The sequence below is a fragment of the Thamnophis sirtalis genome, unplaced genomic scaffold, assembly GCF_051295495.1.
Source record: "Thamnophis sirtalis isolate CommonGarterSnake01/CBP01778 unplaced genomic scaffold, rThaSir2_p1.2 scaffold_5, whole genome shotgun sequence".
Classification (NCBI taxonomy): Eukaryota; Metazoa; Chordata; class Lepidosauria; order Squamata; family Natricidae; genus Thamnophis; species Thamnophis sirtalis.
The window spans coordinates 1,834,949-1,850,007 of record NW_028261385.1 but is presented as its reverse complement, the minus strand read 5'-3'; the positions used below and the strand labels follow the sequence as shown (position 1 = coordinate 1,850,007).

Genomic DNA, 15,059 nt, shown 5'->3' with positions numbered 1-15,059 from the left:
GTGTGTGTGTGTGTGTGTGTGTGTGACTGTCTCTTATTTTTTGCTTTTCTTCAAGACATGTGGGTTCCTAACTGCTTCTCTATGTCTATCACCAAGTCTTGTTATCGAGTTGGGTGGCCTTAGAAGGTCAACATAAATCACCAAACAGGGGAATCTTAAATTTATATAAAGGTTTCATAGGCTCAGGAAACAGAACCGTTCAAAACGTAAGACTTACCAACCATTTTTAAACGGAGACTAATTTTCAAGAACAGATGCTGCTTTTAACAGCCAGGAGAGGACATCAGGGCCTGCCCTCGTGCTATCGGCTGCCACCTTGCAGCTGGCAGGCCCACGAGGAAAAGACCCCCGCAGCCTCACCTGAACCAGCTCCTGGAGTTCCCGCTTGACGTCTTCCAGGCCCCCGATGTCTTGCCAGGTCACCTGTGGGACTTCCACTACGGTCTCACGCAGGGCCGAGGGATTGCTCTGGCTTAGCGCCCACTGGGGATTGCAAAGGGACGAGAAGGGAGAGGAGGGGTTGCTGCCTCTTCTGGTGGAGGCCATTTCCCCAGGTGGAGGAAGGGGAGACGCAGCCGCAGATGCCTTACCCGGAAGTCGTCCATGGTGACGGCCAAGGAGTTCATCACTTCGGCATCGATGGTCTCATCTTCAAGGTCAATCAGGTCCATCTTCTTCCGGATGGCCTGCAGAGCCGCCTCTGAGCACAGCGCAGCCAGGTCAGCCCCCACATGGCCGTGGGTCTCATTGGCCACCTGGAGCAGAGGAGGGATGAAGTAAAGATCTGTCCCTGCGTGGGCAAAGGGGAGTCTGGCCTCTGCCACAGCAATGCCCAGGCCCCCTCGGCCCTCACTGACACCCAGGTAACCAGACAGGCGGCTTGAACAGGCATCTGGTTTTGGACAATGCAACCCCCTCCAGATTTAGCCCCATTTGACCAAGTGTTTTTGAGAAAACTTAGCACAGAAATCCGCTGTATAAAATGTCAGGCTTGACCCAGTTTGAGAATGCTCAATGATTTGACTGGTCTGGTGCTCCCTCTTCTGGCTGTTTCCTTCTAAGTCAGTTCCTGCTCAACTGTCTCTTGCCTGCCACATCCTTAACCCCCACTTTCCCACCCCTGGATCTAGGTAAGAGGCTAGCTGGTGGGTCTTGGGGCAGGAGAGAGAAAGGGAGCTGAATGCAACTTAGAAAAACAGTTTTGAGTTTATTGACATTTGTATGCCGCCCACTCCCTTGGGACTCTGGGTGGCTAACAGGGGCTCATCAGGCTGGGAAACTGGCCGGTGGTCTCAATTGCGCTGTGGAACGCTCTCTCTAGCGCCTTTAAGAGCCACAACGCACAGCCCAAAACTATTCCCAGGCTGAATTTCAACTGTTGCCAACCAATTTCATTGTATTTATTTTGTACAATGACAAAAAAGACTATCCTAAACAACAGACTCTCTTCGTCCTAATAGCCCTGAGGAAGTTCACAGCTAACACACAGCAATGGTTCCAGCACAGGATCAGGGCTCTCAAGGAAGGGGGTGGGGGAGGTGTTGCCTGTTGGACTCCGGACGCGCTTCATGGTGCTAGTCGTTACTTTTAAAGCCCTACATGGTATCGGACCTGGGTACTTGAGAGACCGCCTGCCAATCACCTCCCTTCGACCAATCAGATCCCACAGATTAGGCCTCCTCCGAATACCATCAGCTAGCCAATGTCGACTGTACACACCTCGGGAGAGCCTTCTCTGTGGCTGCTCCGGCCCTCTGGAATGAGCTCCCTGTGGAGATTCGGACCCTCACCACCCTTCTGGCTTTCCGCAAAGCTGTCAAGACCTGACTATTCCGGCAGGCCTGGGGCAGATGAGTTCCCAGCCCCACTTGAATTGCTGTGACTGTTGTGTTGTTTTTAATCTGTTTTGTGTATCTTGTTTCTGTCTTGTTTGTTTTTTATATCTCCCCCTTCCCCACTTGTTTGTTAGCCGCCCTGAGTCCCTCGGGAATAGGGCTGCATACAAGTATAATAAACATCAACGTAAGCAATGATGGCTTTTGGCGTAATTAGCAATTGACATGCATGGGGCGGTGTCCTCCTCCCTTTGTCCTTCTAAGAGCAGCTGAGCCTGAGCAGCTATAGCTGCCTGGGTGACTTGGCCGGCCGTTCTCATCAGCACAACCCACCTCACAGGGTCGTTGTTGTGGAGAAAATAGGAGGAGGGAGGAGTATTAGATAAGTGGCAGGAAGGTGATTGCTGCCTTGAGGAGGAAGGGAGGGAGGAGAGAGAGAAAGAAAGAGAACAAGAGGGAGGAAAATAATAATGACTTTAAATGGACCCACCTCACATTTTGGAATGATTCTTTTATCGCTGTCATCGTGACCTGCTAACTAAGTTTATATTAAATTTAATTCTAATTTAAAAAAAACAACAAGCCAAACCCACCTGCTCCAGATCAACATCATCGGCCAACTTCATGTTCTTGGTGTGGATCTGCAAGATCTCCAGGCGGCCAGTAGCGTCAGGGATGCCGATGTCCACCTCCCGGTCAAAGCGGCCTGCAGTGGACCAAGAGCAACCGTCACCTCCGGTCTCCCTAGAGAGAGCCAAACCCTCTGCAGCGTCCGAGCGCCCACCGGCCAGCAGGGCTCGGCTGAGGCAAGCAAGTGGGAGCACTAAAGCTTTACAGCCTTTTTTTGGGGGGGGAGCTCCACCCCCCCCCCACTCAGGAGCGCCCAACGGAGCACCCCCATGCTGGACAATGGCAGGCTATCATCCTCATTTTGTGCCCGCTGTGGCAAACAGCTTCCAAGGAGCCCCCTCTGCCCATTTGCTGCCATTGGCAATTTAGGTTTGCTGCTGGTGGGACCACTGAGAGTCTGATGCCCCTTGGGGCCCCCCTGCCCTGCAGGACACTCACTCTGCAGTTGGCAAGTTTGTGCCCCCCCCCTCCCAAACAGGTGCCCTGGACAATGGGTATGGGGGAGGGGGGCAAATGATCTGGCCTTCCCTTCTGAGTGGAGATGAGGCGTGGTCTGGACATTAGCCCCTTTGCCTTGACCAGATCGCTTGTCAAAATGCAGCTTGTGGCGACCGGGGGCCACTGCAACGTATGGTTGACCTCCCTTGTCATTTTCCTATTCTTTTAAATTTAATCTGCTCTCCGCCTGCCCAGACTCTGCGAGGAATGAGGGGAGCTTATCAATGCCATGCGATGAAGGTGCTGGTGGCAAAAGACAGCGTGGTTGGGACTGAAGGGATCAGAAATGGAAGAAACCTTTCCAGAGCCCAGGCCCTGCGCCGCTGCATTAGCCAGAAGAAGCCGGTTAAAAGAAGAAGAAGGAGGAGGAAGAAGGATGAAAGAAGAAGAAAAAGAAGAAGGAGAAGGAGAAGGAGGAAGAAGGATGAAAGAAGGAAGAAGAAGAAGAAGGAGGAGGAGGAGAAGGAGGAAGAAGGATGAAAGAAGAAAGAAGAAGGAGGAAGGATGAAAGAAGAAAGAAGAAGAAGAAGGGGGGGGGCATCAGAGCTTTTGGTTCCCTGGCAAAGCAACCCTCCAGCTGCTCCCTTGGCCAGGGGTTCCCCCGCTTCGCTTTGTGTGACCAGCAAGCCGGGTAGTTCCCTGCATCCAATGAAAATGGGACTTTAGACCACAAGCAGTCTCGGACTTACAACAGCTCAAAGTTACAATGGCACCGGGAAAAGGGACCTATGGCCGTTTTCCACGCTTACGACCATTGGTCACATGATCAAAACGTGTCCGCTTGGCAAATGGCCTCCATGCGTGAGGGCTGCCCTGTCTGTAGCCTCCCCAGACGGCTTCCGGCAAGGAGTCTCAATAGGGAAACCCAGATGTGCATGATTCACTTAATGACCTGTGATTTGTTTAACAATTGTGGCAAGAAAGGTTGCAAGATAAGGCAAAACTCACTTAATAACAGTCTTGCTCAGCAGTGGAAACTTCGGGCTTAATTGAGATCATAAATATCTTTTTTTGGGGGGGGGATTTGTATTTTAATATTTTGAATAAAAGAAATTGAAATTAAAAGTAAAGAGTTAGCAAATTAGTATTTGCCAACAAATCAATGGCACACGCACCCACACAAAATTGGTGTGGGACAACTGGGACCATGAAGCGCCTGAGACCTGGACCTCCGGTGGAGAGGCTCTTTAGGTGCAACCTCCCCAATAGGGGCTAGAAACTTGAAGAGGGACAACAACAACAACAAGGGCTGCCTATGGAGCCTGGAGCAGGGTTGCTTTCTCCCTCTCCAACGGACACCCGTTCAAGGAGGTAATAAAAATTAGTTTAGCTAAACTAAATTAGAATTCTCCTTATGTGCAGCTGTTGCCCTGTTTTCCCCCTTCGCATCCTCCTTTGGAATACATTTCTTTTTATACCCAGCTATCCGGCTTCCCTGGTTTCATAAGGGGGTTTCTCCTTCTAATCTTAAGCAAGACGAGTCACATCTTGCATTTCTGGGCCTCCAGCAGGCCAGCCCCTAGCCGCCCCCTGTTTTTACCCTCCAGGGCTGGGCTGAAGGGAGGCCTCCTGGGGGAAGAGTTAAAAAAAACCCCAACTGACCCAAGACAGCCGTCTTTCCCCAAGGAACCCACGGAAAGGGGCCCCTCTGGGAGGCTTCCAACTTCTCTCCTTCCAGCTCAGAAGAGCCACCTAGTATGAACCATGGTTCCCTCTGAAATGCAAGGAGGTGTGAGTGCGTGTGCAGCTGTTTTCTCAAGCACCGCTGGCAACCAGAAAGCCTCCTGGAGTGTGTGTGTGTGCAGTTGAAACAAGAATTTCAAGGACACACAAAGTGTTCAACACCACAATTTTCCTTCTATATAATACGAGGATCCTGATTCAACTGTGCTTATTCAAGCAAGCAGGTTTGACTTCTCAGCCGCTCTTCCTCCTTAAGCCCTGCCTTTCCCAGGGAGAACCACCCAGGTTTAAAATCAGATGAGACCCAGGCCTTGGAACGCTCACCTTTACTGGAAGAAATGCCTACTTACTTCGATTCGTGGCACGACAAAACCGCGCTCGACTAAGCCGCGTCCGATTAAACCGTGTCGCTGACGTCATCAACAGGGCGACAACAGCCAGCGCGGAGAAAAAAGGGCGCTTTAAACAGCGCTTTGAAAGCAAGCTGATTCACGTTCAGGTAAGGGCTAGGTTAAGGGTTAGGTTAAGGGTTAGGTTTAGGGTTAGGTTTAGGGTTAGGTTTAGGGTTAGGTTTAGGGTTAGGTTAAGGGTTAGGTTTAGGTTTAGGTTAAGCGTTAGGGTTAGGTTTAGGATTAGGTTTAGGGAGGTTAGGTTTAGGTGTTAATTTTAGCTTTAGCGTTCGCAGCGTGCTTTTTTCGTCGCGCTGTGATGATGTCAGCTACGTGGTTTCATCGAGCGCGCTTTAGTTGAACACGGTTTTGTGGTGGAACCACTTCGATTATACTAAGCCCCAGTAAGTAGAGTCATTTGTGATTAACCAAACTACATGAACCAAAGTAGGGTTCTCTTTCTCCAGAATGCGACTCCTCCCTGCACATTATCAATTATGGCTTGAAGCCTGCAATCCAGGTCGAAGTTTGCTACTTATTCCTTCTGCATTTGTGAACTGGGCTTCAGGTACAAATTAAGGCCTGGCTCTCTGTGGCGCACCTTGCCAGCCCAAGTGTTGCAAAAGGAGAGTCCGCTGACTATCAGCCACTGCACCCGTGTCGCCTACCCTCCCCCCCACCCCTTGAATGGAGCAAGCTTCGTTACCGAACCGCCGGAGGGCTGGGTCGATGCTGTTCGGTCTGTTGGTGGCAGCCATGACAATGACGTGGGCTCGCTGCTTGAGGCCATCCATGAGGGTCAGCAACTGGGACACGATGCGCCGTTCGACTTCCCCGTGGGTCTAGGGGGAGAAACCCGCCAGGAGGGTGAGGTTGGGAAGGAAAGAACTTAGCCCCAAGGAAGGGACCCTGAAGGAAGGACAGCTTAAAAGCAGATTTAAATACTTTAAAATAAAGTAACATGGAGACATAATGAATAAAAACCAAGAAACCAGCCCCTAAGATTACAGTGAGAGAGACACGGGATCAAATAAGAGGCTTCCTCTTTTGGCAGCCTAGACTGGAAATGGTTAATCCAGAGAACAAACCTCTAAACCAGTGTTTCTCAACCTTGGCAACTTGAAGATGTCCGGACTTCAACTCCCAGAATTCCCCAGCCAGCATTCGCTGGCTGGGGAATTCTGGGAGTTGAAGTCCGGACATCTTCAAGTTGCCAAGGTTGAGAAACACTGCTCTAAACAGCCTGAATGCCAATATTGGTCAAGGCAAGAATTCCAGGAAAGTCCCACTTTCAAAGGAAACTCTCCCTTCCAGGCAATCTCGGGAGAGAAAACCCTGGCTGGCTTCCCCCTTTCCTTCATGGAGATAGGGTGAGCTTCCCCTCTTCCTTATTCCTTCTGGCCCGGAAAGCCTGACCGTTGCTTTTGCCCCTCTCCCCCACACCTCCAGGTTCAGCTTGCCCGGCCCTCCGTGGCACCAAGAGCCCCACCCGCCCCAAGCCCACCTGTCCCAGGGCACTAGCTTCCTAGCCGTTCTAACTTTTGTCAGCGTTGTCCTTTTCTTAGATCTGGTTTGGGTTTGCTCGTTATGCTGCCGAGCTTCCGAGTCCATGGAGGCACAGAAGGCAAAACACGGAAGTAAGTGAATGAACAAACACCCTGGGCTTCACTTGATTTGCTCCCTGGAGACATAGGGTGCACTGGAGTGAATCAAGCCAAAAATGTGGCTCACTGGAAAACACAGGTACAGGAAATTCCTCACTTAATGACAGTAACTGAGCCTGGAACATCCGTTGCTAAGAGATCAAGTTGTAAAGCACAAGGGTATGTGACGGTCTCGCTTAACAACGGCAGTCCCCATTGCTGCCGTTAAAGGAGGATCATGGGTCATTAAAAGGATTCCCAGGCAGCTCTCAAGCAGGCAGGGGAAGGGGCACTTGCAAACTTCTGGGCCAGCCTCCCCAATGCCTTTGCTGGCAGGAGCCCCCAGACCAGGCTACTGGCCCCTGCTCAGCTGTGGGGCCACCGGGCTCAGAATGCAGCCTTGCAAGTTTGCCTCTGCCCACTGCCAGGAGATTGTTCCTGACGGGGCTGGAGGTTGACTCAGCCTTCTGAGGTTGCTAAAACGAGGACCCGGATTGTTGGGGGCAACAGGCTGCCCCTGTGAAGTGCTCAGAGAGGGCCGCAAGCGCCGTGAAGCAGGATAGACGCTATCTAAGGGCTATTGCTATTACAAGGGCCGATTGTGTGACTCCTGGAACCGTTGTGTGAGCTGATGGTCAAGGGCCAGACCCCGGGGGTGGGGGGCAGCTGGAAGTGTGAGGGATCCCATTACAACCCCAGGTAGAAGATGAGCTGGTTTGAGTTTTTGGAGAGGTTTTCCAGACTGAAGCTCAAGGAAACCCGGGAAAACAGAAGCCTCTTGGGACTTCTGGCATGATCGGCCACTGAGTTACCCGGGAGGGTCTGGGAAGCCCCCCAAAGCAATCCTTCAGCTGGGCCTATACTTAAGGCCGAGTCTCCTCCTTGCCTTCCCCTGGGGGTGTGTGTGAGGGTCTATTCCCCCTAACGGTGCTGTCCCCTCCCCCTCTGCACGCAAGGCTGCAAGGCCCCCACCTTCTCCCTCTTTGGCGCAATGGCATCCAGTTCGTCAATGAAGATGATGGCAGGCGCGTTCTTCTCGGCTTCCTCGAAGGCCTTCCGCAGGTTGCTCTCCGACTCTCCTGCCAGCTTGCTCATGATCTCGGGACCTGTGGAGAAGCAGGGAGAGGGCGTTCGCCTCTTCAGAGGGCGGCAGCCCAGAAGGACACGCAGGGCCCCTCCCCTCTACATCCAGAGGGCCACAGCCAGAGGTCCCAGAGGACCCGTGGCCGGAATTGGAAACTGGGAAGTGGAAGGCTGGCCGCCCATCCCGTCCCAGGCACCTCTCATGCGGATTCAATAGACACCAAATGAAATCTGGTTCTGTTTTGGTTCAAGTCCTCACCACCACTACAGATTGTCCTCAACTTATGACCACAATAGAGCCCCAAATGTCTGCTACTAGGCGAGACAGTTGTTAAGTGAGTTTTCCCCATTTTACACCATTCCTCGTTACAGTTTAGTGAATCACCGCACTAGTTAGGTTAGAACAGTGTTTCTCAACCTTGGCAACTTGAAGATGTCCGGACTTCAACTCTCAGAATTCCCCAGCCAGCGAATGCTGGCTGGGGAATTCTGGGAGTTGAAGTCCGGGCATCTTCAAGTTGCCAAGGTTGAGAAACACTGTCCTAACCACTGCTGGGGAATTCTGGGAGTTGAAGTCCGGGCATCTTCAAGTTGCCAAGGTTGAGAAACACTGTCCTAACCACTGCTGGGGAATTCTGGGAGTTGAAGTCCGGGCATCTTCAAGTTGCCAAGGTTGAGAAACACTGTCCTAACCACTGCTGGGGAATTCTGGGAGTTGAAGTCCGGGCATCTTCAAGTTGCCAAGGTTGAGAAACACTGTCCTAACCACTGCTGGGGAATTCTGGGAGTTGAAGTCCGGGCATCTTCAAGTTGCCAAGGTTGAGAAACACTGGGTTAGAACACGGCTGCTCCAATGGCTGCTCCACGACTTTGTCAGTCAGAAAGTCGCGAAAGGCGATCACGTGACCCTGAGAGGCGACGACTGTCGTAAGTATGAAACCAGTTGCCAACTGTCTGGATTTTGATCAAGTGAATGCTGCAACGTTTCTAAGTGTGAACAAACGATCCTAAGATACTTTTTTCAGGGGTGTTCTAAAACTCTGAATGGTCAAGGGTGACCTACTCCAGCCAACAGGCAGGGCTTCCAGACACAAAGAAGCCTCCCCAGCTCTTCAGCACTGCTCCAGTTAAGTCTGGATAGAGATGTAGCTTAAGACCCTCTCCCCTCTTTCCCCCCCTCCCCCCGGTCCCTGCCCCCCAAATAAAAGTGTCTGCTTCTTTCTGGCTGCGGCTGTGAGGTCTAGGCACTACCTTCAGTTTCTGTCAGCCTCTGCTTTGCTGCTGCTTCGGCTGCCATTGAAACGGGGAGGGGGGGCATGGTATTTGGGAGGGGTTACTAATTGTGCTGGAGGAAGATTCTGGAGTTTCTGCTGCCTGTCGGACTACGCATGCGGAGGAGGTTCCCGCCAAGGCCAACGGCACCGACATTCCATCTGGGTGATGCCTTTCAAAGTTATCTCACACCTGACACTTGGGAGAATTTGATTGGACTGTAACTGGGATGCCAAGGGGTGGGGAATGGGCTATTCTATATATCATTTGCTTTCGCGCCTAAATAATCAGTCTTCGCTTTGCTACGCTTCTGATCATTTATAATTAGTAAAAGTACACTTGATTTCTATCTATGGAGTCTCGTGGCCTTCTTTCCTAACTACTCAATGAAGAGGTGCTGACAGTTTCCTTCAGGCACCTTGAGGTTTCCAAGGACACCTGCACGAGAGAGCATCTTTCAAACTCCGGTATGAAATGCCCAGGAGCACAAAGACGCTCTCAGAACAACTTCAATCTCGTCCCTACAAAGACAATTGTGTTTTATATGGCGACTGTGCTGGGTTTCCTGTTGTGTTGCTAAACCCGCACCGCGCTTGTCTCTATCGCATTATCAGCTTTAATTCTGCTTTGGGATATTAACGAACGAGAGAATCTTTGTAATCGCAATCAGGGGAATGAAGGAACTGCATGTTGAAGTCCCCGTACCTGCCTGGCGGGGGTGGCAATGCAGCCTTTTGGTTCAGCCACCCGAGGGCTGCCGTTGAGAGGCTCGAGGCAAAGCTACTCACCATTGATTAGGAAGAAAAATGCTCCGGTCTCATTAGCCACGGCTCTGGCAATCAAGGTCTTCCCAGTACCAGGAGGACCGTACAGGAGGATTCCACGGGGAGGCTGCAGAGAGAGAGAGACACACATTACGGTCAAAGAGTTAAAGTCTCCTAGAATCCTGGGAGTTGAAGTCCACAGCTCTTTCAAGTAGCCAAGGTTGGACACCCGACTTCAAGTTTAAGCACCGGCACAGATATTGCACACACACACGAGGTGAGGGGGGGGGGGCTCACGCAGTTCCCCCTCCACCCCTACCCCGTGGATCCCGAATTCTCCAACCGAAGGAGGGGGAAGGGTCTTCCTCTCGTCAGTGCACAGCTCAGGCTCCAGGGCCAGAGAAGAGCCTCACCTTCACCCCGATCGCCTTGAAGAGAGCCGGGTGTCGAAGTGGGAGCTCCACCATCTCCTTGATCTGAGCCAGCTGCTTCCGGCAGCCTCCGATGTCGTCATAGCCCACTTCGTTCAGGGATTCCTCTTCATCCTGGCGGCAACAAACAGAGGCAAAGAAATGTCAGGAAAAACAAGCTGACCTTCACGTTGCATCTCATCGGCTGGAAGGAATCGAGTCGTTGCTGCTTTGGGTACAGAGAGTCCTCCTCGAACAGGGTGACCTCTGGACTTCAATTCCCAGAACCCCTGAGCCAGGGGCCATGCCGAAGCCCACAGGTCACAAAGGGGCCATTATCGCCCCCCCCCCCTCGCCCTAGGAGAGGCTAGTTATGGGTGGAAAGGGTGAGCTGGGAATCCCTCTAGAACAACAGAATGCCCAGGAAGCTCCTGGTCAGATGATCACATCCCACATTTCTGGGTTCTAATTTTCATTGGTTTGAATGAATCCCATCTTGTAAACCGGAGAGTCTTGAGCATTTCCTGTGTTTCTTTGATAAGGAATCGACTGATCCCTGTACAATTAGTCCTTGATTTATGGCCATCTGTTTAATAGGTCAAAGTTAAGACAGCCTTGGGAAAAAATGACTTGTGACCTATACTCACACTTATGACTGCTGTACAAGCCCTGCAGTCATGTGAACTGCAATCTTTTCTGCCCTTTTATGGCAAAAAAATGCCCATTGGGGAAGCTGGATTTGCTTAATGAGTTGTATGATTCGCTTAATGACTGTCATAACAAGCACCATGGGTTCCGTTACAAATCGTTGTCATACGTCATAGACTGCCTGCAGTTGTTTACGCCAATAAAAAGTCCTTTGTTGTGTTAATGCCAATTGTTTGGTTCCTAATTTAAGGGCACATCTTTCTACAACAGCTTTGGCAAAGTCCCCCATCAAGCATCGGTGGGAAATCTGAACAATCCTGGGATTAGGCGTGACTGGGTTTTATGGGCCGTCTGCTTAAAAACATAGAAGCCTCACCAGAAAAGGCCATTTGCTAACCCGTTCAGGGTGTCAAAACTGAACGTGATTGTGAAGGGAATCGAACGCGCCTCTTTAAATTGGGTCAATAGTCCAATGGAAAACGCAGTACGATTCCAGGCGCTGGGATGTATTGAACATGTCACATAGCGTGTGACGGAGTCTTCACCCAGGAATAAAGACAGGATGAGGGGCTGGGCATTCAGCTTAACCGTTTTTTAAAAGGTTGGATGCATTCATGGAAGAGCCATCTATCCATGGCTATTAGTCTCGGAAGCTCCCTGTTACTTCCAGCTTCTGGGCAGCCAGACAGCAAATCTTGGTTCCAAGAGGACAGTGGCGAGAGAGAGGGAGAGAGAGAAAGAGAGAGAGACAAAGAGAGATGGAGAGAGATGGAGAGATTGCTAGGCAGTACCCAGTGTTAACTCTTCCGAGATTCGCTACCATTCGCTGTTTGCCAGGTCAGTGCCTCTCTCTCTCTCATGCTATCTCACACTCTCTAATTCTCTCTCAGCCAGCCAATGGAGCTGATGGAAAGGCCAAAAGACAACATCCCTTCAGACTGTGCGTCATTAACCTGTGAAATCTGTTATTACAAGATGGGGCAATGGCTTTAAAAGGAAGTTAATAGTACTACTAGAACAACAGCACTTAAGATTTATACACCGCTTCACCATGCTTTAGAGCCCTCTATGCGGTGTAGAGAGCCAGCAATCTGGGTCCTCATTTTACGGACCTGGGAAGGCTGAGTCAACTTTGAGCCCCCTCCAGAATCGAACATCTGGCTGTGGCAGTGTAATCGTGCAATACTGCACTCTAGCCACTGCCCCACCAGGGCCCGTCATAAACTGATGGTTCTGTTCAGGGCTTTCAATTTTGAAGACTCAGCATCATCTCCAGGTTGGGGAACCCGTTTCCGAACGCCAACCACTAGGGAGCAACAATGCAAGGTGAATGCATCTCTGTGTCCTCCTTGTGGGCACCTCTGAGGCCTCCAATGGTCCAACAGGAAAAATAAATGCTGAATTATCTTTGCTGAACCTAGCAGGGCTGTTTTCATTTACTCTAGACGAGTTCAAATCACCAGGACCGGATGGATTACACTCAGGGTTCCAAAGGAACTGGCAGACGAGATCTCAGAACCACTGAACTATATCTTTCAGAGATCCTGGAGCACCAGGGAACTGCCAGAGGACTGGAAAAGAGCTGATGTGGTTCCCATCTTCAAAAAAGGGGAAAAATAGATCCAGGAAACTACAGACCTATCAGCCTGACCTCAATACCAAGAAAGATTCTGGAAAAGATAATCAAGCAACGAATCTGCGAACACCTAGAAGTAAACAAAGTAATAGCCAAAAGCCAACATGGGTTTGTCAAAAACAGATCATGCCAGGCTGATCTTATTGCATTCTTTGACAAAGTGACAAAATTAGTGGACCAGAAGAATGCCGTCGATATAGTTTACTTGGACTTCAGTAAGGCATTTGATAAGATAGAGCATAATCTATTACTAGATAAAGTAGAAGAATGTGGGTTGGACAGCATCACCACCAGATGGATTTGTAACTGGCTGACCAACTGCACTCAATGTGTTGTCCTCAATGGAACTGCATCTTCATGGAGGGAGATATGCAGTACCCCAAGGCTCTGTTTTAGGCCCAATACTCTTCAACATCTTCATCAATGATTTGGATGAGGGAATAAATGGGGAACTCATCAAATTTGCAGATGGCACCAAGCTGGCAGGAGTAGCCAACACTCCAGAAGACAGGCTTAAGATACAGAAGGATCTTGACAAACTTGAACATTGGGCACTATCTAATAAAATGAAATTCAGTGGTGGAAAGAGTAAGGCAAGAAAAACGAAATGCTCAGGTACAGTATAGGTGGTGCCTTGCTCAATAGTAGTAACTGTGAGAGGGATCTTGGAGTCCTAGTGGACAACTATTTAAATAGGAGCCAGCCGTGCGCAGCAGCTGCCAAAAAAGCCAACACAGTTCTAGGCTGCATCAACAGAGGGAGAGAATCAAGATCACGTGAAGTGTTAATAGCACTTTATAATGCCTTGGTAAGGCCACACTTGGAATCCTGCATCCAGTTTTGGTCACCACGATGTAGAAAAGATGTGGAGACTCTAGAAAGAGTGCAGAGAAGAGCAACAAAGATGATGAGGGGACTGGAGGCTAAAATATATGAAGAACGGTTGCAGGAACTGGGCATGGCTAGTTTAATGAAAAGAAGGACTAGGGGAGATATGTTAGCAGTGTTCCAATATCTCAGGGGTTGCCACAAAGAAGAGGGAGTCAAACTATTCTCCAAGGCACCTGAGGGTAGAACAAGAAGCAATGGGTGGAAACTAATCAAGGAGAGAAGCAACTTAGAACTGAGGAGAAATTTCCTGACAGTTAGAACAATTAATCAGTGGAACAGAAGTTGCCTCCAGAAGTTGTGAATGCCCCAACATTGGAAGTCTTTAAGAAGACATTGAATAACCATTTGTCTGAAACGATATAGGGTTTCCTGCCTAGGCAGGGGGTTGGACTAGAAGACCTCCAAGGTCCCTTCCAACTCTGCTATTGTATTGTATTGTTTTATGTTAAAAAAACATGGTTTACAAATTAAGAATGACTGGATTCGCACTAAGCCAAATCTAAATCATCTTTATTATGCTTAATACCAAAGTTCCCGCAGGCTTGTTTGTAACTATACTTCTGATGCCGCAGCTGTTTCGACAGCACCCACCAAAGTAGCCTTCTCAGTATGTATTCATATTAACAGAATACCAGAGATGGGAGCGACCTTGGAGGTCTTCTAGTCCACCCCACTGCTCAAGCAGGAAACTTTCAGACAAGAGGCTGTCCTTTTTTAAGTGATGGAGCACCCACAACCTCTGGTGGCAAGTCATCCCACTGATTGTTCTCACTCAGAGGAAATGTCTTAGTTCTAGATTGGTTTCCTCATTCTTCATAGGAACAACTGAACAATGCCACTTCCAGAAAGGCTGGGGGGGGGGGGGTTGTTGATATCCAAGAAGATCCCTCTTATCTCTCAATATCAGGCGGTGCTTTTGGCTACACACACACACACACACACACCGGCAGTCCTGCAGGGTCTCCCTGCTGAACTCACCTCTCGCTTGATAGGTTCTCCCTCACAGTGAATCACCGTATCCGGAGCGACTATGCAGTAGGGGCTGGGGTCTGTCTCCACCACCTTGAATTCCACTGCGCGCATTCCTCCACGCACCAGGAAAATGTCCCCTGAAAGCATTACCACATTCATGAGAGGCCTCACACTATAGCCGCTTCTGAAACAGGTAAACTTGTCACCCATCCATTAATTAGTATTGACATGTTTAGACTTTTGCAAGATCTGGCAATATAATTTACCTGAAACATATAATAACACCATCCATTACGTTCTTTGTTTAGTCTGGTTACCATAGCAGCCTCTCAAATTGTGATGGCTCAGAAAGCACCGGGAAAGGTTTTTATAGAGGCAAAACAAGCCAGCATTAATAATAACAATTAGGTTTCATAAAAGTAAGTGTGGAAAATAAGCAAGGTTAGGAATGACGAGTACCATATATTATAAAAGATTTAGGCAACGCCAAATATATCTCTTTTTCAGGTTTCCATTTCCATTTCCATTTTCCCTTTATTTGTATGCCGCCCTTTTCCCTGGGGGGACTCAGGGCGGCTCACAGTTCAAAAAAAAAGGGGGGGGGGCAAACAATTTCCAACAGACAATACAACATATTTTTTTAAAAAAACAAAACACAACAGCCACACAATTTCAAGTGGGGTTAGAGTCTTAACCCCAGGCCAG

At 49.7% G+C, this 15,059-nt stretch overlaps 1 protein-coding gene across 1 annotated transcript in view; it reads right to left on the bottom strand.

Moving 5' to 3' along the window:
- VCP (valosin containing protein) overlaps positions 1–15,059 on the bottom strand; it is a 33,790-nt gene that overhangs the window by 5,132 nt on the left and 13,599 nt on the right. The window contains exons 5-12 of the mRNA XM_087715198.1: positions 14,361–14,491; positions 10,211–10,342; positions 9,822–9,924; positions 7,651–7,784; positions 5,742–5,877; positions 2,429–2,541; positions 591–755; positions 361–483 (exon numbers count right to left, since the gene is read on the bottom strand). Coding sequence (XP_087571324.1) covers positions 361–483; positions 591–755; positions 2,429–2,541; positions 5,742–5,877; positions 7,651–7,784; positions 9,822–9,924; positions 10,211–10,342; positions 14,361–14,491 — 1,037 coding nt within the window. The remainder of the gene's footprint in view (positions 1–360; positions 484–590; positions 756–2,428; positions 2,542–5,741; positions 5,878–7,650; positions 7,785–9,821; positions 9,925–10,210; positions 10,343–14,360; positions 14,492–15,059) is intronic.